Source organism: Leptodactylus fuscus, chromosome 1 (genome assembly GCF_031893055.1).
Source record: "Leptodactylus fuscus isolate aLepFus1 chromosome 1, aLepFus1.hap2, whole genome shotgun sequence".
NCBI lineage: Eukaryota > Metazoa > Chordata > Amphibia > Anura > Leptodactylidae > Leptodactylus > Leptodactylus fuscus.
Window position 1 is genome coordinate 112204308 of NC_134265.1, and position 24336 is coordinate 112228643.

A 24336-nucleotide genomic window follows, 5' to 3' on the forward strand; every position below is an offset into this window, starting at 1 on the left:
TGTATCTTAAAATTAAGATTTAATCCCAGTGAATTATTAAAATCTCATAAAATTGAGGAATCAACACCCTTGAATCCCAAAGCACATTAAGAGTATATACAGACTGCAAGGCATCCTCCATTGGAGCTCAGAGGTAGATCTTGGAACATGCATTTGGACAAAAATTCTTCACTTTTCTTCCAGAGCTTTAACTCATAGACTTCATGTCAGTCTTATTGCCTCTGAATCTCAATAACTATCTTTTCCACCTCTTCTTACTTTGCAGCATATATTGTGTTGCACCGCATCTTGCCCAGAAGAAATGCTTTTGCTGCCAGTTTCCAGTATGCAATGTACTCGTGAATATTTGCTTTTAATGTCCTGAGGGCCATTTTTGCTCACTGTCCATTTTCTTTTCTTTGTGTCAGACAATTATTCTGATTTGCATATGTTCATTAGTTTCAGCTTTTTGCCCTCCAAGTGATTATTGTTCCTCTAGTACAGTATATTTAATGTATGCCATTTGTCTGCGACAGTACTCCTCCATAGCCTTTAATACTTTCGTGTTTTTTTTGTTTTTTTTTTTCCCCTTGTCTAACAGTCCTCTCTCAATCTAAAGACTGGTGACTAGAGAGTAGCACTTTAGAGGCCAGGGAAGGATACAGGGCAAAGTTCAGGGTAAAATATCACAGGAATTAGGATAATATCCATGAATGACGTTCAGTCCTTACTGCCATTCTCAGAGTTAGTGATGATATTCAAGCGATCAGCAGCCAAAACATTATTACCAAGGCAACAAAAAGGAAGAGACGAGATAGGAACTGCTCATCCACATACTGAGGGGTCCCAGGGACAGCTGCAAAACATGTTAAGAGAATAGAATAAGAAACAATTCCAAAATTACCCAAAGTAAGGGGTCAACTACTGTAGGCCAAGGCCCCACATTGAGGAAACATCGTTTTTCTTTTTTAACAAAAAAAGACAAAAAAAACAAAAACCCACACAACACACTACAAACCCCTCACACACAGCAAAAAAAAGAAGATGCTATGCTTCTACAACATGGTGCCTTGGCATGTCAGACTATTCTGTCACATGTAGGTGGGTAATATAAAAAAAAAAGGTCATAGTTTAGTATTTACATCATCATTTAAAGGGGTTGTCCAAAACTTAGGACAAGTCAGCAATCTGAGATTGGTGAAGATCAGACACCAGGGTCCACACTGATCATATTGTGCTAAAAACACAGAACTCTCCCATTCCCATTTACCTTCATGGGAACTGAGCTGTAATGGGGCTTGGCCACTCCACAGTGTACAGAACAGCTACATCTGGGTCGTAGATCTCAAGTTAAACTATCCTTAGGATAGGGTATTGTCCAACCCCTTTAGGGATGAAGCTAGGTCCATGGCAACTGATAATGTTTTAACACCTTCCTGCTGCAGCCACTGATTGCAGGCATTGCCATCATATTTAAATACCAGACATATGCTGAATGGTGGATGTCAGAATGGTATAAAAAATAAAATTATTAATAATAATAACAACAACTCTCTTTCCAAAATTTTATAGGTTTGTTCAGCAGTAAATTGGTTGTAAGCCTAGTTAGAGTACATTGTAGAAGGAATTTACAGTTTCCAGATATATTCTTCCATTTTGCTCTCCTTTGTCATGTAAATTGAAGTTTTATTAATAAGCAAGCAAGTAGAAAGTGCTTAGACCAAGACTCTAAAGCAGAGACTGAACCCTGGACTAGTCAAGACATTCCCAAAGTTCTTTATTTTGTTTTCATATGAATAAAGCTGATCTACATGAAAATATTGCTCCAGAGCTGAATAACAGACATATTTAGAAACTGTAGTCACCTCTGCAAGGTACTGGGGATTAAGTTTATAACCAATTCCAGGGCAATAAACTCCCTTTAAAATGGTTACAAAATAATAACTACTAAGTGATCACCTAGTATTCTATGCAAAAGTACACAATTCATTGTATTAAGGGAATAATTAGGTCTCGTTTACACACAGTCTTTTGGCTAGCAGAAAAAAGAAGCGACCTGCCCCATCTTCCCGCGGCTGAATCAGCCACGGCGCGAGGCTCCCTCCCGATTAGGCCCATTCATTTGGGCCTAATCCAGAGCGGAATGTCGTGACGGGATGCCGATGCACTGCACTGGCATCCCATCGCAACTAGCCGGGTGTAATGTTCACACGCGGAATTCATGTAACTCCGTGTGAACTAGCCCTTAAGATGTCAAACATACATGGTACAGACGTTCACAAGAGCTTTTTTGTATCGTGTTCTGCACTATAAAGGCAAACAAAAAATTGCTGGAGTGCTTCACTATAGTCTAACAAGTGGCTTATCCTGCGAACGACAATCTTTTGCACAGTGTTTTAGTAGGCAGCAATGTATAGAGATAGCATACCTGGTGGAGGGCGGCCATCATTGATGTTAAATGCTGTGGCAAACATTCCAAATGGAAATGCTCCAATGCCAAAGGACATCTGAAAGCCTCCATCTCCAAAACCGAATCCTTGGAAACCCTTGGAGGGAAAATAAATAAATAAATTAAAAAACTCTGAAATTGAAGAAGCCTCTTTCACATCTAGTTTGAAGGTAGTGTAAGACACAGCTTTTTTCACAACATGGGGCTCCAGTTTTAAGTAATTTTGTATGGCAATCTGAAAGGGGGTTGTACAGAAATCAAAAACATAGCTTTCTTCCTCTCAGGAAGTGACCTCACATCTGTGGTCTCATAGCATTGCCACATCTCTGTCCCATTAAAATAAGTGAGACTGATGCCGCATAGACATGTAACCAACGGACATTATATTACATCCTGAGAAGGAGAAAGCGGCCATGTTTTTGAAGTCTGGCAAAACCTCTTTGAAGGGAGTCTGCTACCTCCGCCAAGCATATTCAACTATCACCACTGTGTTAGAGCACATTACAGTGATAAACATACCGTCATAATATACAACACTTTTGTAAATTTGGAAAAAAACAGCTGTATGAAGTCTAACGCAAGTAAGATAACTGCTGCACTGAGAGCTGGCTTCTTGGAGCATTGCTTTGGCCACTGAGACTGCCATCATCTTCTGCCTGTGCCACACTATGCAGTGAAGATTGATCCTGGGTTGAAGGCTCTCTCCCTGCCCTAACGTGGTGGTGGCAGATGAATATGTTGGGCTGAGAAATCCCAATCTGTCCCACACGCATTCACAGAAAGTGGCGAGAGAGGCAGAATGGGAGATTCTTACAAGAAAGGGGTTTGTGCTACATCACCCATGTGTTCCAGAGAAGTGGCGTAGAGTAAATGAATTCCCCATATCTATAGTGAAGGCCACAGGAGCACTAAAGCCTTTAAGGGCCCGTTCACACGGGCACAGAGGGGGCAGATTATGGCGCAGAATCCACACCATAATCGGCCCCCTCACAATGGTGGTCTATGGAGACCGCTAGCGATATTTCCGCCCGTACGGAACTAAGCCTAAAGGGTCACTTAACTTTTGAATATCTTGATATTCTGTAATATATACTTTAACAAATTTTGGCTCCTTTCAGCATTTTCTAACTACGAGAGCTTTACAGTTCTACCTGTATTTCCAGAGATAGAAGTTTAAAATAAATAAATCAAACACCACACACCTTTCCTTAAGATAAATTTATCTTAGGTAATGGCAGTAAGGTAAATCAAAGGTCTCCTGGAGTGCTGGGCATTGCACCGCTTACTTGCTATAGTTTTAGTAGTTGCAGATATGGGTACTGTGGTGGTGTCCCATAGACTTGACTGGGACACCACTGCAGTACCTATAACAGCACACCTGGTATATAAACAATGCCAGGCGCTGCGCACACTAGTATAAAGGTAATCTGTCCCACACTAGAGCGCAAATGTTTTTTTTAACTGGTGAAACTGACAAGTTGGAAAAGCCACCACCAAGGTACTGTGGTTTACATATATGCCAGACTGAATGGATTATAAAAAAAAGCAGGAAGTGGCCAATAGCAGCTCTAGAAGCAAAAAAAATGAATGCCAGGAAGTGCTGTGCGGCCTGTGTCATCTTGTTATTGTTAATTAGGTTCTCTCGCGGGAAGCTCGTTATGTGTTAACTAACAATTCCCAGGAGACTATACAGAATTACAGATTAGAAGCAATCGTTTCATCAGGTGACACATAACGTCCAACCCTTTAAACCTTCACCCTTAACTCACCCCTCTGTTCTCTGGCTCTGGCCGTTGCCCTTGAGGCCGTGGTGGAGTTTTTTCCCTAAAGGAAAGAGGATTGTACAAGATGAATTAATATGCAATGCCAGATAGAGATCAGAAACACTTTTTCAGCTTATATAGAAATACAGGTAATCTGCACTTACCGAGGGTCTTCTTGACCCGTGCTTCCTCTTCCATACAAAGGTATTACTTTATCACGGCTAATTCCAGCTTTACACACTGGACACACCTGGCGATTTGGTCGAGTTTCTAACCACTGAAGACAAGACAGATGTTTAAAGTAAATTCTTTAACCACTGGCTTATACAAGGGGAGAGGATATTAAAAAAATAAATAAATAAAAAAAATAAGACACCCCCCTTCCCCCTAAAGGCCAGGTATACAAAAAAAATAAATACGTATAATTAAAAAGAATATCATTAAATAAAATTGTTTGCATTATTTTAAAGACAGCCCATAAACTTAGGTATGTCTAGATTTGATTTTGCCTCAAAAAAAAAGTCATACCCACATAAGTTTGCACATTTGCCCTATACCTCTCACATCATGTAACTGCTCCCTTGTTCTGTCCTTTTGTCCACCCTTACCCCTAATCTACATCACTGAGCAACACAGTATGCAATGTAAAATAGTATAAAAACTTACTTGATGCAAACATGGCCAGCTAAAAAGAAAAAAAAAAAAAAAAAAAAAGATTGTTATATGATAGGTTTAGGATGATCAACAGTCACTTTCATCTTTATATACAAGATAGATCAACTTATAATTCATATAGGACATTAAAAAGTGTAAAATGATCACTGTAAATGTATATATTTTATAGACACACAAAATTGGTTACTTACCAGAAGAGATGGCCACACAAGCTTATCACTGCATCCTTGGCTGTGTCCAAGCAAATGTTGCACTCAAACGTACTGTCCTGGCTGCCCCCTTCGCCATTGCTACTTCCACTTGCACCACCAGGGCCAGAATTTTCTGTAGATGCAGATGTGGCTGGACCTGCACTTGCCATCTTACCCAGGGCACCACAGGAATGAGATAACTAACCCAAGATAGTGGACCTATCAGGACACAAAAGAAAGTAATGAAGGCATCTATACATGTATAGCAAGATTACACCAATCTTAAAAGTTAGGCAAACTTACCAAATATGTAACAATTGATCTGTGCTACGTTAGACTGTCCTTGCTGCAAGTTGTGTCACTTAGTGTTGGAGGAAGAAGATATTATGCTATAAGTGAGTGTGTTGCTTTTTCACTCTGTTACATCATGTCCCCAAAGAATAAAATGATGACAGGAGAGAAAAAAAAAAAATGTGTCGAGTGACGTGCACAATAGAAGATATTAGTCTTGAGAAAGGAGAAAAACGAAATAAGAGAATGGGGAGGGTTTAAAGAGACAGCAATTAAACCAGAGAAATCTGAGAATGCTATAGAGACCAACAATAAACCCTATCACCTGTCTGGACCGCCTCTGTGTACATAGGTAACCCGGCTAATCCCTTGTCCAAGGGGACTGCCTTCACAGCTGTCATGCAATTACATAGACAGCAATAGGAAGTCAAGTGCATGCACTGTCACAACTTTCAGCAAGACCAGTTTCAAGTAAAATGTCAGCACTCACTGCTGTACAGATTACAAATAAGGCATACAAGAACTGTTCTGCGAGAGCAAATCTCAGAATGGTGGGCTGTGTGAAGTCAGTGGCCCATGTTGCAAAAATGCAGGAAAAAAAAAAAATCTGCAGCAGAAATCGCTTTTTGTAATCACAGCATGTCAATTATATCTATGGAATTTTTTTGCAGCTATTCGCTGGGCTAAAAAATTTCTGCAGGACTGGACTGCGATGGGAGGCACTGGAGCTCCGGGGACAGGAGAGTATAATAAAAAATACATACATACATACATATCCTTGCCCGAGTTTATGACTAGACGCATCCTCCTGGGTCCATGTAACTAAATAATAATTAGCAAATATTTTTATCATTTATGCCTAAAAAAATTGGTCTAAATAAGAAATTTGATGGGGCAGATAGTTTTTCAAAGACAGTCGGTGGGGACACCTTCAGAGAGCCGAACTGGGTAAAAACAAAATGGACAATCTGCTGGTAATGCAACCATTCAGTGGCAGGGTAGATGTAGTTCTGACACAAAAATACTCAAGGGACCTAAGCACCAACGTCAGCTGCTGTATTAAGTCAGCGACACGGAATAGGCCTAGCCTACTTCATGGTCCCACCAAAGCTGACGTAAGTTCATCCGGTAAGAGGGGGTTGTACAAAAAAGAAATCATGGACGAACACTGGAGGCCAGGGGAAATAATTTAGAGCAGGTAATCCAAATGGCCCTTGTTAAGTGTATAGGACCCAAGCCTTGCAGCACTGGAGTCCTAGGTTCAAATCTTGCCAAGGGCAACATCTGCAAGGAGTTTGTATGTTCTCCCCGTGTTTGCATGGGTTTCCTCCAGTTTCCTCCCACACACCAAAAGACATACTGATAGGGAATGTAGATTGTGAGCCCTATATGGGACAGTGACTGACAATATCTGTAAAGCGTTGCGGAATATGATGGCGCTATGTAAGTAAGCATAATAAATAATAATAAATAAGGGGGGAGGAACGGGACCACAGAAACGCATTGGGAAGTATCAGAGACTAAAAGAGTTTCTCTATCTCAACCCATTTGGTATAGGCCTGCAGGGCTGTCCAAAATGGCAGGCAGCGCAAGTGAGCAGCCCAATAATAATGCAATATGTGTGGTACCACCAATCCCCCCTCCTCCCTACCAGACAACATCACCGAACGGGTATGTGGTGACGCTTGCCATTCCAAATAAACTTAAAGATGGATTTTTGAAGGGAGCGCAATTCAGAGTGAGGGACTGCAACCAGAAGAGTTTCAAAAAAGGAGGGACATTTTGACCGCATTAATACGACCTATAAGCGAAATATGGAGCGGACGCCATTTATCCAAGAGGGCTCTCAGTTCATTAAATAGGCTAGGGTAATTAACTGAATAGAGGGTGGAGTAGGAAGGGGAAAGCTGGATCCCAAGATATCAGAGAGAGCGTTTCCTCCATTGAAAGTCAAAGTTGGAACGAAACAGTAGTAAATCAGCAGTAGGAATATTAAGGGGGAGGGCTTCAGACTTGGTGGGGTTAACTTTATAACCGGAGAAATCTCCATAAATCTTAAGGACCTGGAGAAGGTTGGGGAGAGAAATATGTGGATTTTTGTAAGGGTCAGGAGATCATAGGCAAATAAACTAATTTTAAAGGATTTATCTCTAACCAACACCCGAAATATCAGGATTCAACCAAATCTGGGCAGCCAAGGGCTCAATGCATAAGGCAAAAATAAGAGGTGATAAAGGACAGCCTTGCCAAGTCCCATTATGAATGGGAAACGGAGCAGAGACTGAGTTAGGGAGTTTCACCACTGCCGAGGGGCAAGAATAGAGCCCCTCCATAGCGTTGAGAAAGGCCCCAGACAGACCAAAGCTACCCAGGGTGGCTTTCATAAACGACCAATCGAGGTGGTCAAACGCCTTTTCCGCATCAAGGCTTAGTAGGACAGTGGGGGTGGCAGTGCGATTGTCTGTTGACTAAGATTTTAGTGAAGAGCTTCAGGTCAGTATTCAACAGTGCTATAGGGCGGTAGTTAGAACACTCTTGGTGGTCCTTGTGGGGTTTAGGAACTAAAGTAATGTGAGAGTGGAGCATCAACCGGGGAATAGGGGCACCTTCTAGAAAGGAATTAAAGAGGCGACATAAATGAGGAAGCAAATCAGCCTGGAACGTTTTATAATAAAGATATGTAAAGCCGTCTAGGCCTGGGGCCTTACCGTTGGGAAGTTCTTTAAGGGTGGAACTAATCTCAACAGTCGTAATAGGAGTACTCAACACAGTACATGCTGAAGGAGAAAGCTTAGGGAGGGAGCAAGCCTCTAGATATGAGTGCAATGCAGCTGCCTGTTGTGACGGGTCAGCATTGGAGTGGGGGGGGGGGGGAGCGAGGGAGATTATACAGTTTCGTGTGGCAGTCCTTGAACAAGGAAGCTATAGAGTCGGGATGATAATGGAGGACTCCCTGTGGATCTCGTACAGCATGTGAGGCAGAGGAAGTTTGGTGGTCACGCAAGGTCTTGGCCAGAAGGGTGTGGGCTTTATTGCCCCTCTCAAAGTAGTGCTGACGGCTATACAGGAGAAGGCGTTGGGTAGCCTGAGTTGCCAAATCTCTCAAATCCGCCATAGCCGCTACAAGACGATGAAGGATGGAGACAGAAGGGGCACGATTTAAACTATCAGAAAGGGAACCAAACTTGATTTTAAGGCATTTGTGTTATTAATAGATTTTGTAATATACTTACAAAACAAATTGTGAAATACACTAAGGCTGTGTGCACTGTCAGTGTACTAGCCATGTTTTTCAAGTAGAAGTAACCCTACAAGATACAGTTATACTGATTTTTCTGCCAAACAGGGGTAATCCTAGTCTCTCTGCTGCCTGAGGCAACTATAGAAAAGTGGTTTTATCCTGCAATGTGTGGTCTTAATGTCTTATATGTTGTACAGTAAGATTGCCCTTCGTTCACTATGCCACTAACCAGCACAAGTGGTTTAGAAGGAAGTTTAGAGTCCACTTAAGATAGTAACTTTCTTATTAAAGAAACATCCATTAAAGGAGATAAAATATTAGTCTGCTCTCAGGTTTACCAAGTAGCTATTTTTGTCGAGGTGGCTAAAAAACTATGGCATGCATCAAACTTATATTACACGGATTTTTATTTCTAAACTACTGCAAATGTAGTGTTCATGTCAGCTAAAGGACAGAATGCAAGGCTCTTTGCATCAACTGTAACTATCATGCTACAAGGCCTTCTTCAGTATAATATACAGTCTGGTAAATCTGGCTCACACACAAAATGAGTCTCATGTCAAGACATTCAAACTTTTAAAGGGGCTCTATCATTGGGAAAAGCCCATTTTTATTCATATGCTAGTTAGCTTCCAGCGAGCACCCGGACATTCTCATCGTGCACCCTCTCTGCTATTCTCTATGTGTGTGTGAGCAGGGAGATGAGTCCTTATCAGCAGCAGCCTCTCTGCTCTCACACACATAGAGAATAGCAGAGGGAGCACTCAGACACTTCCGCAGTGCACGGTAGAAGCTAATTAGCATGTGAATAAAAAAGGGCTCATTCAAAAACTACTGAGGGCGGGTTCACACTTGCTCCCGGTCTCTGATTTGTGGGTTTCTGTCTTCTGTCCGAGAACCTGAACAGGAGACGGAAACTTGGTAGTCAGTGTCCGTTCGTGAGCGTCTTCTGGTCTCCTCGGCGAAACCGGGTTTGTTTGTTTGTTTTTGCCAGACACAAAGTCCTGCATGTCCGACTGTGTCCAGTTAAAATAAATAGTTTCGCTGCGGAGAGGCTGAAGAAGCTCACGGGCGGTCACTTTGCAAACCCATTCAAGTGAATGGGTTTGAAAACTGACTGCTAGTTTCTGTCTCCTGTCCAGTTTCTCAGGCAGAAGACAGAAACCTGCAAAGGTGATTTACATACAAAAGATAGATTGTGAAATAGCCTTTGTAAAGGATATGCAAGGATGTGCTTAGTTAAAAAATACTTCCCAATGATAGAGCCCTTTAACTATTATTTATAAAAAAAAAAACTTGTAAATGTAGACTTGATAATACTTGCTGATGTATTACAAGAATAACTAAGATATGATCTAGATGTTCGTCCAGACCCAAATCCTTCTATTTTGGGATACACAACTGTAACATAGTATGTAACTGCGTCATTGAATTTGTTGGTACACGACTCATATGAAGAAAATTGGTAACCAAGTACCCATCAGCCAGTCACGTCTAGAAGAAATTTAATATGAATTAATAAAAGAAAGCTGCCCAAATTTATGTTTCAGGTGAAAGTAATGCAGGAGATTTATTAATCACTATATGCTGATGCATAGTGTGGTACTGCATACTGCGCATTCCTTGGCATTTCTCATAACCCACATCAGTTTTCTGGTGTGACTGATGAAGCTTTTTGGTGCGGTCACAGCATCTTAAACTTACTCATTCTTTATACCTTGCACTTCGAGCATTACAAATTCAGGATATTATATATATATATATATATATATATATATATATACATATAAAATTTAGTTTATGCCGTATACAGTAAATGAAACTAGGGGAAATGCAATTTTTTTTATCATGATTACGGTTGAGCCGATCTTGACTTTTCAGGATCGATTTTGAAATCCGAATTCCAATCATTTTTCATTCGAACCCAATCTCAATCCCAATTCCGATCCCAATGCAAGTCAATTGAATTTTTTTTACTAATCAGAGATCGGATTTTAAAAACAATCCTATTCACTACACAGCATGGAATCTAACAATTGAACGCTTTAATTGTTAGAATCCACGCTGTGTAGTGATTTTTTTTTTTAATCACTAAGTAGCCAGAGGATTTGTTATTAATCCTCTGGCTACTTAGTCCCCCCTGGTGTCCACTTACCTGAAGATATGGCTGGTCCGGTGCCCGGTGTTCTCGTTCTTCTTCGCCTCGCTGCCCCCTGCCTCCCAGATTAGGAGAGTGTGGGTGGGTACTGGGAGGGGAGACGTCACGTCTCCCCACCCTGTACCCGCCCACACTCTCCTAAGCCACAAGCCCTGCCTTCTTCCTAGCTCTTTAACACTAACCTGGGAGGTGGGGGCAGCGAGGTGAAGAAGAAGAACGAGAACACCGGTCCAGCCATCTCTGCAGGTAAGTAGCTACTAGAGAGGTTAGCTAGTCTTCCATTAGAATGAATGGATGCAGCTGGCGTGCAGGGGGTTAAGGCTGTGTGCCGGCTGCTTCCATTCATTCCTATGGAACTGCAGCAGTAGCCCTCACACCGAGTATACAATACTCAGTATGAAGGCTAACATTGTTAGCTTTTCCCACAATGCTTGGCCATTAGCAAAGCATTGTGTGAAATAATCACGATTATCTCGATCCCAACTAAAAAGATAGTGTTTGGAATTCCGATCGCGATCGTGAAATTTTCTCGTTCGCCGATCGAAATCCGATCTTTTCCGAGCACAATCGCTCAACCCTAATCTTGATGTAGCCTTGGTTGTCCCAAGACATTGGAAGTCACTGAGCATTCCTGAATGACTGGAGGAGTTCTCCTCACTGTGGATCAAGTCTTCATCTTCCCCAAGGCTGTGAACTGCGGTCATAGAGACAGCGCTACTATTGAGTATCTACACGGCACATATGACATCTTAGCTTATCCACTCCAATTTATCAGTTACATTTTGTGACAGGTAGCCGAATGGGAAGATTAAGAGGAAGACTTTATACAGCATGGCAGATTTTACACAAAGACCAGCAGGTTATTATAGCGGGAACGAACTTATTTTTTTTTTTTGCATTTTAGAGCAATTTCTATTTATTTTTTTTTAAAGAATAAGGTCAGACAGAAAAGTAGCCTCTACTAACAATATTACTATCATAATATTCTAGACAAGAAGTGTTCTATATTAGTGCTTGTGTATAGGCAGCCAATGTCAGGAGCCCATCTGGAACAGGCTACAGATCTGCAGCCTCATGACTTGCACCTGACTGGAACTTCTGTGCAATATGGCAGTGATGCAACACTAATCCTCCATACAAGTCAATGGGAAAAGCTGCATGTTACATAATCCTTCCCTGCCTGTCTATGGGAGGGAATGAAGTGGCTCCAGCTGTCCTGCAGTAGAAGCTTTAGGGGAGGCCAGCAGCTGCGGAGACCCCCTGGACTGCAGCTCTCCTCTACTGCAGTGCTTGCTGGGACTTATAGTTCCACAGAGGGGGAAGGGACTGCCGGACTCCACGAACTCGGAAAAGCTGCTATATAAGCAGGAACTGCGGATCTTATTAAGCGGATTAACCCACAACAAACCATTCGCTGCACTAGCCCCGATACTAGGGAGCCACGTGGATGAGGACACTCGGCCCACTCTTCACATCTGTAAATGTCACAGTGCTTGGAAACATATGTACGACAAGGAAGTTTCTTACTGCTCACCTCCGATAAGTCGAGATCCACCATCACCAAGCGTCACCTGGAGGCCGGCCCTTATAGTCGTCACTGCCGGGGCACGATCTGAGGAAGAAACCACAACTGCTATACGGCGAGCACACGTGATACAAGATGGCGGCGCACAGGAGAGCAGGGCAGGAGGCTGCCAGTAGTAGCAGTGATGAGGATATGGAGCGGCTCCGAGAGGTGACCTGGGAACCTCCTGGTGAGACATGGCCTAGTCCTGCACAGGAGAGCGTCTGTACATAGTAGCGGGAGACATGGAGGTCTCTACTGGTATATGTGCATGTGTTCTGCCCCACTGTGCTAATAAAGATGTGGCACTAGCGGATTGTACGGTACCACACACATAGGCCCCATGCACACAGACACATCTGGAACATATATCGCCTGGGATCATGTGGGCAGTATACAGTCCAGATTGTCCAGCTGTGTATGGGGACTTAGAGGAACACAACTGATTGTGGCACCTCACATAATATACAAATATAAAGATTAAGAGTCTTCAGTAGTTGATACCTTTTTAAAGAGGTATTCCCATGACGCTTGTTCACTAACCTGCAGGCTGTTGTGCTCTCTTCACTTCCTGCTTGTCTCGGCACATAGGTGGGCGGGGTTTCACTTGCACGGGATTGGTTGTAAATGAATTACCACAGTGCGAAGCTGATGTAGCAGAGCTGGATTTGAGTCAGTTTGCATTACATACAGAGGTAACGGACTCCTTATTTCAGCCCTTATCAGCCAAATTCAATTAAACCAACTGATAAGAGCTCAGAAATCCCAGAGCTCTCACCTCCCCTATCTGAGAAGCTCCGCTACTTATCAGACACAAACAGCTCAGAGCTGCTCCCAGCCCCTCCCTCCCCCCTGAGAGCAGGCAGCTACATCACTTGACAAATGAGCAGATAATCTCAAGGGCCATAGAAACGGAGTGTAAACAATGAAGTGAATAAATTAAGATAGCGGCCAAACAAAGCAGTTTTGATAAAGCAATGCATTTAAGAAAAGTCTTAAATCCACATAAACTAGCAGTATAGATAGGATCCTTGTGATGGGACAACCCCTTTAATGGCTGACAAAAACAATGACATATTGCAAGCTTTCAAGACTACTATGTCTCTTCATTAGGCATGTTATGACACAATTTCTGAAGGCATGCATATTTATGCACAAAAAAGGGCATGGGAATAAAGTGATCGGTGCGACAGGTGATGGAAAGCAGTACAAACAAATAAGTTAAAAAATAAATCAGTTCAGAGGATTTATAGTCTGAGTTTTATAGTCCCTTTGGTGATGTGATGTCTAACTCTTGTAGAAGGACATAAATCCATGCAATAGATTTAACCCTCTCTGGAACGTGTCAAAAGTGGTCATGAGTTTATACTCCCATATTCTTCTGTATCTTTTACATTTGAAATTCCTCCTTATGCCAAAATCTTCATTTCATTGATGATATTATGATTTTGATTGCAGAAGTATTTTGGCACAAGGAGGTCCATTCTCTGCTCTGTCATCGTGTTACTGTGTGAGCTCATCCGTATTCTGATGGTCTGCCCTGTCTCCCCTACATAAAGGCCCCCAATAGGACATTTGGTACATATTATTAAATACACCACATTAGATGTGCTGCAAATGACGGTACTTGGGATCTTATAGTCCTGATTAGAGTTGGGTATCTTTATCTTGTCGGTAGTCAGTATGTGCTGGCATATTTTGCACTTTCTGTCTGCACATAAATGTTCCTGTTGTAGTTGGAGGTCACAGGGGGCTCCTAATTATCGTATTTCTGATAAAAGATTAGCATACTGTGGCCCCAATTTGCTCCCCATTGCAGTGTCGGTCTGTTGTAAATAGCTGCAGTCACCAAAGGAAAAGTAATTATGGGTGAGGATGAATTTTGTTTCACCACAGCTTCAGCGTTCATACCTTGCTTTTCCATGAAGACCTGGCAGGCATTTACACAGTCCATGGTAGCCAGGATGGATCCCTCTGGAAGAGGATTTATGGTAGATACCGTATTTTCCGGCGTATAAGGCGACTTTTTAATCCCCACAACTTCCTGCAGCAGCAGGAGTGGAGCGATGCTGCAGTCCCGGCGTCCACGGCATCCGCCGGGTATGCAAAGCTAATGGCAACCGCTCTGAGCGGTCGCAATAGCAACTGGGTCTCCGCTATTTTTTAACTGGAAAAGTTGGTGGTCGTCTTATACACGGGAAAATACGGTAGTTTATTCAATAGGTCTGTTGTATCCTGAAGGTAGCTGGCTGTATCCTGCACTAAGGGTTTAAGAATGCCCTCCACCTATCCAGATATTTGCTCAGTGAGTGTACCCACACATTAAATAATCGGTCTCTCTGGATTTCCAGGTTTGTGCAATTTTGCTAGTATATAAAAAGTACCTATCCTTGGACTTGCTGGTATGAGGACATTTAGGCTTTTGGCTCCATCAGATAGTCCGGAAATTATCTTTTTTTTAGGTCTCTGGAGTATTCCTCTGTCGGGTCTGAATCCAATTTGGAGTAATTGCTTTCCATCACCTGTCGCACCGAACACTTTATTTCCATACCCTTTTTGTGCTTAAATATGAATGCCTTCAGAAATTGTGTTATACCATGCCTGATGAAGAGACCTAGTAGTCTCGAAAGCTTGCAATCTGTCATCATTTTTGTTAGTTATTAAAAAGGCATCAACTACTGAAGACTCAATTTTTATACTTCACTAGCATCTGTCCGCGACTTTGTCTGCGGGTTGATGTTGGCGCTGAGCTGCTTATACTTAGCCAATTGCTGTTGTGGATGATCAGCCTGCTCCCATGTCTCAGCTCTACTACATCGCTGCATATGCGCAGCCTACTCAGTTGTATATACATCTCTGCATATGGAGAGCGTAATCAGCTGTGCTACAGTGTGCTTATGCTCTGCTACATCTGGCCATTTGGATTATAGGGGTGTTCTTATGTCGGTGTGAGCAGCTTCTGTGTTACAAAGGGCTGAATGGATGTTGTTGAAATGTGCCAAAGTTCGATCAGCCTGCTCCCGCATCTCTGCTCTGCTACATCGCTGCATATGCGTTGGATACCCAGCTGTATGTACAGGTTTGCATATGGAGAGCCTACAGAGGTGTGTTACAGCGATGCGTAAGCTCTGCTACATCGGGCAATTGTGATTACAGGGGTTTTGTTATGTGACTGTCTAAGCAGCTTCTGTGTTACAAAGAGCTGAACGGATATTGCTGAAATGTGCCAAAGTTCTCCCCCCTCCTCCATCAGAGGCAAAACAACACATTCCTCGTCGTACTCTCTTCAACTCTACATCCGATATATTCCTCTTGCCCACACACAGACTGCATGTTCTGTAGTCTCCTGATTGTCGATGAGACTCCATTTTCTTTCAGCTTTCACACTGCCCAGCTTCATCCTATATAGCTCCGCCCACAAAATAGCACATAGCTCCGCCCACTGCCTAGCATGATCCTATCCTAGAAAGGCTGAAGGTCCTGTGATGATGTCATCACAGGTCCTTTAGTGTTGTGTGAACCTAAATTCCCTCACTGCGGTCGTGTAGTGACGTCATTTACCGGGATAGAAAGTAGCCTATGTTTTAATCGGGGTTCCTATCTATGTATGTGGCAAATTTCATGCAAATCCGTACAGACGATTTTGCGTGATTGAGGAACAATCTTCCAAACCCACAAACTTTCACATTTATAAAATTAGTAGGATAGGATAGGATTAGTAGGATAGGATAGGATATCCACTGGCTAATACAAAGATATATACAAAGATATATATTTTTTTCCTTCTAATATACTAATGCAGGGATCAGCAACCTTCAGCACTCCAGCTGCTGTAAACCTACAACTCCCAACATGTTCCATTCACTTTCATGGGAGTTCCAACAACAGCACCAAAAGTATGCACGCTGGGAGTTGCAATTTTACAACAACTGGAGTGCCGGGGGTTGCGTACCTCTATACATGCCCAACATCTGACCTTCCTACCAACAAATTCAATTCAAATGAATGGAATGCAAACAGTATATTCAGCAACATATATGAAACATAATTACATTATAATTTTCATAACATAGAGGAACAGTAAAAAATACAGGCTTTCACAGAATAAACCAAAAAATTGTTAAAGGGCTCTATCATTCAGAAAACGGATTTTGAGCTAAGCATATGCCTGTATAGCCTTTAAAAAGGCTATTCAGGTGCTGCCTCCAGTTCTTCCAAAGAACCCCCCCCCTCATGTTTTTAGTAAAAGTCGATAAAAACGATATGCTAATGAAGCTCACTAAGCACACTGGGCGTTCCCCAGGGCCAGCTTGCACTGCACATGCCCGAGCGCCTATAGAACTCATCATACTGCCCAATACATTGGACAGCATACTAAATAGAACCAATACAAAGAACAATTTGTCCTGCAAACCTTAATCCCTCATATGGCTCTGTGAATGAAAAAATTAGAAAATTGTGTCTTTTAGAAAGTGGGGAGTAAAAAAACTAAAATAAAAAAATTGCTGTAGAGGAAAGGGGTTCACACAGAGTTTATTGCAGGCAGATTTTGAGGTGGAATCTTCCTCAAAATCTGCCTGCAAAAAACGTCTCCCATTCATTACAATGGGAGTCACTCGGTTTTTTTTTAGCTAGCGGGACAAAGAAGCAGCATGCCCTATCTTCCCATGGATTCCACAGCTCGAGACTCACTCCCAATTAGACCCAGTCATTCAGGCCTAGTTAGGAACGGGATGCCAGTTTCCGCCATGTGAACATACCCTAAAGTTGTTCAAAAGTTTAGTTATGCTTCAAAACAATTTTTACCCCATATAAATTGATGTACATCCAGTAAAAAAAACCAAACAAAATATAAAACTGTATCACCGAATCTTATTCATGGTCTACTCTAAGCATTGGCTGCAACTATATAAATCTCCAGTGCTGAGACCCTAAATTGGAGTTGATAAATCAACAGGATCACTGGAATCTTTTGGGTTTATCTCATCACCAGAGCAAGGGTTAAATGCTCTAGATTGTATGAATGACAGAGTTGAATGTATTTTTATTGAATTTGCACCTGTCCGTTCATCTGGCTGTATCATATTTTATCGCATACATACCGTTGTGAGCGCCAATCGCTGTAAGTATCACTGCATTGAAGTCCAAATGAATAAAGTTGTCTTTTCTCTTTTCATAATCCAGGTTAAGAGAAACTCGCTCCACAAACCGCTTGTGTGTGTAAAGTGTGTTTAATGTTAGCAATACAACAGTATATAACACATTGCATAGACAAAGCAGGTTGGATCTGCATAATTAGCATAACATTGGTGGAGGTGTTCTAACAATAGCCCTATTGGATAAGAAACTGGAGAAGGGTCACACCTCCCTGAGGGCTGAGTGGGGGATGTGAGTTCTTGAACAAAGGTGTCTCAAAATCCAAAATGGAGTCTGTGAGCACATGGCAGGACCACATGTCTGAAATCCAAAATGAAGGTTAGTATAGGCCGACCTGAATATAAGCCAAGCCCCTAATTTTGCCAGAAAAAACTGGGAAAACTTATTGACTCGAGTATAAGGGGAGGGGGGCAAATGTAGCAGCTACTGGAAAATTTCAAAAATTAAAATGGCCAGAGTTTTTGGGTGCAGTAGACACTGGGGAAGGGGAGGGGGTGTTTTGGTTGTCTGTCTGCCCCTTCCCTGGGCTTGAGGACTGGGGTTTTTCCCCCCCACTTGGAATTCAGCCTGGCTGAATATAGGGTATCTGCAGTGCCCCTTCCTGAACTGAATAGGAGCACTGCAGATACCCTATATTTAGCCTGGCTGTAGTCGGGCTGAATTCCAAGTGTGTGGGGGGGGGGAACCCAGCCTCAGTGAATGGGCAGTTAGACAACTTTTTTATCCCACTATGGCATTTACCGTACAGGAAAAATATTTTTATAGATTTGTAGAGTGGGCATTTTCGGACACAGGGATACCTAACGTGTATGTGTTTCACAGTATTAACAGTATTAGATTTATATATGTTCTAGGGAAAGGGGGGTGATTTGAATTTATAATTTATTTTTTTTATTTTTATTTATTTTACTTTTTTTTATTTTTTATCATTTATTAGAACCCCTATGGATTCCCCTCAGTGCTTCTGCTGGCGGCCGACCGCAGTTTCCCTTCAGGTCCGGCGGCCAAGGTCTTCCTTCAGGTCCGCCCTCAGCGCTCTTGCCGGCGGCAGGGGATCTCCCTCAGTGCTTCAGGTCCACCGTTGAGAGAGCGGTCGCGCCTGTTCCCTCCTCTCTCCAGAGGCATGGCGGCGCCTGCCACTTCCCCACAGCGGTTCCCCTCGGAGGCTTCAAGTTCCACCTGTGGAGGGCATCTCCGCTGTAACTCTTACATGAGCTCCGGCATTACGGCTGTAAGAGTTACAGCGGAAGTGCTGGTTGCCATGGTGTCCGCTCTGGAGCAGAGCGGCGTCATTATAGCTACAGACCCGGCATACAGACACCTGGACGGGTGCCGGGCCCACAGCATCGCCAAGCTCCTGGCATGCTGTTCATTTCAAACTGCAGAAGTACTTCTGCTAGCAGGCCCGGAATGCAGTCACACGCCGGGTGCGGGCCTGAAATTACGTGGCCATGTCACCCTGCGTGTGATAGAGCAGTGTGGAGGAGGGGTCTGAGTTCCGAGCCTGCTAGCAGAAGTTCCGTAAGTACTTCTGCAGTTTGAAATGAACAGCATGGCAGGAGCGTGGCAATGCTGCAGGCCCAGTACCCTCCCCGGTGTCTGTATGCTGGGTCCGGATGCCGTGTCTGTAACTATAATATTGCCGTAATGACTTGCGTATAAGCCAAGGCGGACTTTTTTAGCACAAAAACTGTGCTGAAAAACTCGGCTTATGCTCGAGTATATACAGTATATATTATGTTGACTATGGTCTCCGCCAGCTGACCCTGGTGATTGATTAATTCCACACATGTTCGAGTTTTGACTCTGGATATTTATATTGCTGCGGTTAATTCTTAGAGATAACATGGAGTTTTTTGCAAGAGGATTTTGAGGCAAAATCTGCCTCAAAAAATGCCTCCCATTCTTTTCAATGGGGGTCAGTAGCAGATTTTTTTCCTCTAATTTTTTTTCAGCCCACTGAAAAAATGTGACATGAGGTATCGTCAGGTAGATTTACTGTTTCATGGTTCATTGAGTTGAATTTTTTTTTCTTTTTTAGTGACTAATTGAGATTACAGGTAAATGTTCTGAAGAAACAGCTATGTAAAAATATTGATCAATCGCATATCAAACATAGTGGCTCAGACAAAATCATGGTACACAATCACGTATTCACATCCTATCATCTTTCCCTCTGCATAATATGTTGGCACTATATCAATAACTAAAGTAAAACCAAAATAATATCTTACATTTCTGCCTTAATTCTACCACATGGTATCGTGACAGCTGCATATGTCGCCCACCTCTGCAAAAACTGTTTCTGCCTGTTATGCCACATGCCGTGACCTCCCTCCTCTTGTTCTCCAACCGCAGTCCGGCTGTATTATCAACATCACTTCGCACAGAGAACTAAATGATCCTGCAGTTTGTCTTTTGTTTCTTTCTTTTTAGTTGGTATGACTCCTAGTATCTCTCTATCTGCTATAAGTTTGCATGTGTTTCTCTCTTGCTATATATTACTGTACTATCATGATGCTGTATCGCACTGTATTTCCCCATTGTGGGACTGTTAAAGGATTATCTTATCTTAATTTGCCTCATGTTCTGTTAAGCCTCCATTATATAGAGTTTTCTTTTGTACCTCCTTTTATGTTGCAGGTTCAGTGAAAAAGTCAGTGCATTGTCCTGTGAATTCTGCATCTCCCGCTGTTCCAAGTTTACGGTATGTAAATTAAATTGTCTCCACCATACTTTGCCACAGTTCTCTAAACATTGCATTGTTTGTAGGGTTCGACCAGATAGCCATGAACATGATGGGAATGAACTACAAACTACCCCAGAATTCCGCACTCATGTCGCCAAGAAGCTTTCTGCCATGCTTGACAGGTAAGCAAAAGAACTGTGTATGTGAGGGGTTATTGATTTATTTATTTATTTAACTTAATACATGGGATGATGGACTGGTGTTAATGAGCACCGATTGACAAAATTCCATGTCGATCATTGCTTTTTAGTGTTTACATGGAACAATTATCGGCAATAAATAAGGAAATGTGTGGTGTCTGATTTGCTGTTTAGGCTCTTTACTGTCAGGTGGTCAGTGTCAAGCAGGAGCAGGCAAGGGGTGTGATTCAGAGCTCCAATCAGAGTCAGAGTTCCGAATCACACCCGCCCTCCTGACAGTACAGGCACCAAAACTAACAGCACTTATTGTTCAGGAATAGTGGGGGCTAGAAAAGACAGATTCCAGTTATGCTGGAATCAGTAGAGTAGTGCATATTAAATGATGCAAAGAACTAGACAATGCAGAGGTGGTAAAAAGTATGATATCTGTTGCCTTTGTTCTTTAGCTGCATCAGAGAAATTCCTGGAAGTAACAGCCTGACGTGTACAGCAGCATCAGATTCCGGAGATGAAGGTAAATAACATAGGGACACATCCTAGTCATATCTACATCTGGATATAGGTCATATTTTCCTGCTTTCACTTATTAGTAGTTTCAACTTTAATAGTTCTGCTAGTTACACTAATGCTTGTTTCACACCTGCTTTCGGGTTTCTGTTCATAGGGACCTGAAAAACGGTAATCCAATCCACTTAAAAAGCAGTCACCTGCGGACCCTATAGACTATAATGGGGACCACCAGTTTTCTGCCTTAAAAATGTGGAGAGAAAAGCTCTGCTTTCAGGACTTTTCTCTCTGCATTTTTCAAGCGGATTTGGAAAAGGAAACCCTGAACAGAATCCAGACGCTGGTATGAACCTAGCCTTAGGCTCTTGTCAGATGACAGTCACTCAAAACAAACATGCAGAAGCAACATTTGTCACGTGAGGCATCCATTTTCACTGATCCTTCATAAACTTGAGTCTATTGAGGGGTCCATGCGGACATCAATCCCACTACAGAGTTAAAGGGAGTCTATCATTGGCTATAGTGATTTTTTTTTTAACTAAGCATATATTTGCGTAGCCTTTAGAAAGACTATTCTTGACATATCTTTTATTAATTAATCCTCCAGCTGTTTATGAATTAGTCCGCTTTTATTGATATGCTAATTATCCAGCACGGAGCACCCGGAAGTCTGGAAGTCTTTGTGATGTTCCCTGAGCACTACTTATGTCATCAGCCTTCCCTGCTCTCACCTCCCCTTTCTTTACACATCCTCACACAAGAAGTGCTCAGAGACCCCTAGGGGGTCTGAAAATAAAATAATTTATTTTTATTTATTTTTTAAGTATAAAAAAAACGTAAAGTTTAAATCACCCCCCCCCCCCCTTCCCTAGATCACATATAAAAATAAATAAACAAAGGTAAACATTTTAGGTATCACTGCACTCAAAAATATTCAAACTATTAAAATATTTATCCCATGTACTGAATGGCTTAGAGTGAAAGAAAATCAAAATGGCTGATTTTGCTTCCTACAAAAATGGAATAAAAAGCGAGCAAACCATCAGACCTACCCCAAAATAGTATCAATTGAAACACCATCTTGTCCTTCATAAATAGACAACTTACCTACTTACTTTTCATTAACTGTAATTGAAGTAAATGTTCAATTAAAGGGGCTCTATCAGCAAAATCATGCTGATAGAGCCCCACATATGCGTGCATAGCCTTTAAAAAGGCTATTCAGGCACTGTAAATGTTAAATTAAACTACCCCCCCGTTTTAAAATAATAACTTATATAAGAATGTTCTCTACTTACGGAACGTGCACCCTGGGCGGGCATTCAGGGTGCGCTGTCTTCTTCTTCCCCGCCTCTTCTTCCTCTGACGTCTTTGGGTCCCGTCCTCCTCCGGCGCTTGCTCGCGGACACTGATAAAAAAAAATAACCCGGGCGCATGCGCAGTAGCATGCGGCTTCTACTACGGCTACTGCACATGCGCCCGGGCTATATTTTTTTATCAGTGTCCGCGAGCAAGCACCGGAGGAGGATGGGACCTGAAGACATCGGAGGAAGAAGAGGCGGGGAAGAAGATGAAGACACACCCTGAATGCCCGCCCAGCGTGCACGTTCCGTAAGTAAATCACATTCTTTTTTAAGTTATTATTTTAAAACGGGGGGGTAGTTTAATTTAACATTTACGGTGCCTGAATAGCCTTTTTAAATGCTATGCACGCATATGTGGGGGCTCTATCAGCATGATTTTGCTGATAGAGCCCCTTTAAGCGTGATTTAGAGTTGGATCATAAACGCTCAGCTCTACTTCATCTTGTGGGATTTTTTATAATATGGGTTGTTACAGACGCATCTATTATAAATATGGGAAAAGAGCTATCTCTGCTGTGTTTTTTTTTTTTTTTTGCTTTGTGAGGAACTCTCCCACAAGTACAGACTTGTGCAGTTTTGAATACAGATCAAAGCATGGCGCAGCGTTTCCGTCTACTCGTGATCTTCCAGCTAGATCTAGCTCAGGGAGATGGGAAGCATACGTGGTTTATGTATGTTCAGCACTTGGTCTCTGTTATGGACCATTATCATAGAACTGTACATACAATATACATATATACAGCAATATATGCTACTTCTCCTATGGGCTATTCTCTCTGTGCATTGACTCAGGACATATATGACGCACTCTAGTGGTCAACAGTGGGAAATGTTAAAAATTATCTTACAATTTTTAATATTTCCTGAAATGTGGAAAAAGTAAAAATGGAAAACAAAATACTAATTAATAAACAGTAATTTACATGAAGGTGTGTTTTTTTGTTTGTTTTTGTTTTATAATAACACATTTCCATAAGAGTGCTGTAACCAGTTAGTTTCTACGTCATTCATTCTTTTTTACTTCCAGAGTATAAAACTAGGTCCATGGTCATGTGATGAGCACACGGGTGCACAGCTCATTACCAGGCAGATGTCTCATTACTGTGCTGTGACTATAACGAGCTGTGCAACTGTGGGCTAATCACATGGCCATGGATTTTATCCACTAGAAGTAAGCCGAATGAATGGCAGAAATCTAGAAAACTGTAAGAAATTGATACAGAAACTATATTGGAAAATTCTATAACTATGTATTATACAAACCATAACATTTGCTTCTCAAAATAGGTCTGAAAGTGGCCAACCCCTTTAAATGTCATATCTATGCCATTGAGCCTGTGTATAGAAAGATCGGGACGGCACCAGGTGTAATAAACCATCTCATCCTCCTCTGTGTTGTTAGCCGGCTTCCCTGCCCTGCATCTGCATGTAGATGACTTTAACAGTCCCAGCAGGTTAGCAAGCAACTATGGCATGATGTTTTAGGAAGTAAAGGGTCATTCACACTACTGCTTGTACCCCTCAGTAGTGTCCATTGCTGTTGTTCATTACAAGATTTTAACGACAGACAATAGCCGAACCGTCACAAATCCATTAAAAATTCCATTGATTTGAATGGGATTTTATCTGATGTCCATTATTGACCATTTTACACCAAATCTGTCATATGTCCATTATTTTTCACACGGGGAAGTCTTTTGGAGCTGCTTCTTCACACACAGTTACAGACATGATGAAACGCTATTACTACAATACTGTATATGTTCTGGCCCTCAATAAATTACTCTTCACCTTTGATCTATTAGGACAGTGGTGACTGAATACCAAGATCACATGAAATGTCTGGTGGGTCACATGATTGACACCATCTTTACTTCCTATTCTTGTTATTAAAGGGGCTCTATCAGCAAAATTATGCTTTATGAGCCCCACATATGCGTGAATAGCCTTTATGTATAATCAAATTTTATTAAGGGTTTTTAAACAGGGAGGAGAAACAAAAAATAATAATAATCAACAAAATTTGAGGCTCGCAGGCCCCAGCAAGTAGAAAAGAGTCGAGGAAGCATCCCCGACTCCCAAAGTACAACGTGATACAAACATTGATA

General features: G+C 42.1%; 2 protein-coding genes across 2 annotated transcripts in view; one reads left to right on the forward strand and one right to left on the reverse strand.

Annotated features, from left to right (window-relative positions):
• RNF185 (ring finger protein 185) lies at window positions 1-12378 on the reverse strand. The gene is made up of 7 exons (XM_075276521.1): window positions 12282-12378; window positions 5058-5276; window positions 4858-4876; window positions 4356-4468; window positions 4198-4252; window positions 2408-2525; window positions 1-835 (listed from the first exon to the last, which is right to left on the reverse strand). Exons 2-7 carry the CDS (start codon window positions 5225-5227, stop codon window positions 738-740), a joined length of 573 nt encoding a protein of 190 aa, XP_075132622.1. The 5' UTR covers window positions 5228-5276; window positions 12282-12378; the 3' UTR covers window positions 1-737.
• The window catches only part of C1H12orf43 (chromosome 1 C12orf43 homolog), a 20124-nt gene continuing 8162 nt past the window's right edge, over window positions 12375-24336 (forward strand). The window contains exons 1-4 of the mRNA XM_075276519.1: window positions 12375-12501; window positions 20112-20175; window positions 20241-20339; window positions 20804-20871. Of these exons, the coding sequence (XP_075132620.1) occupies window positions 12408-12501; window positions 20112-20175; window positions 20241-20339; window positions 20804-20871 (325 nt within the window). The 5' untranslated portion in view covers window positions 12375-12407. The remainder of the gene's footprint in view (window positions 12502-20111; window positions 20176-20240; window positions 20340-20803; window positions 20872-24336) is intronic.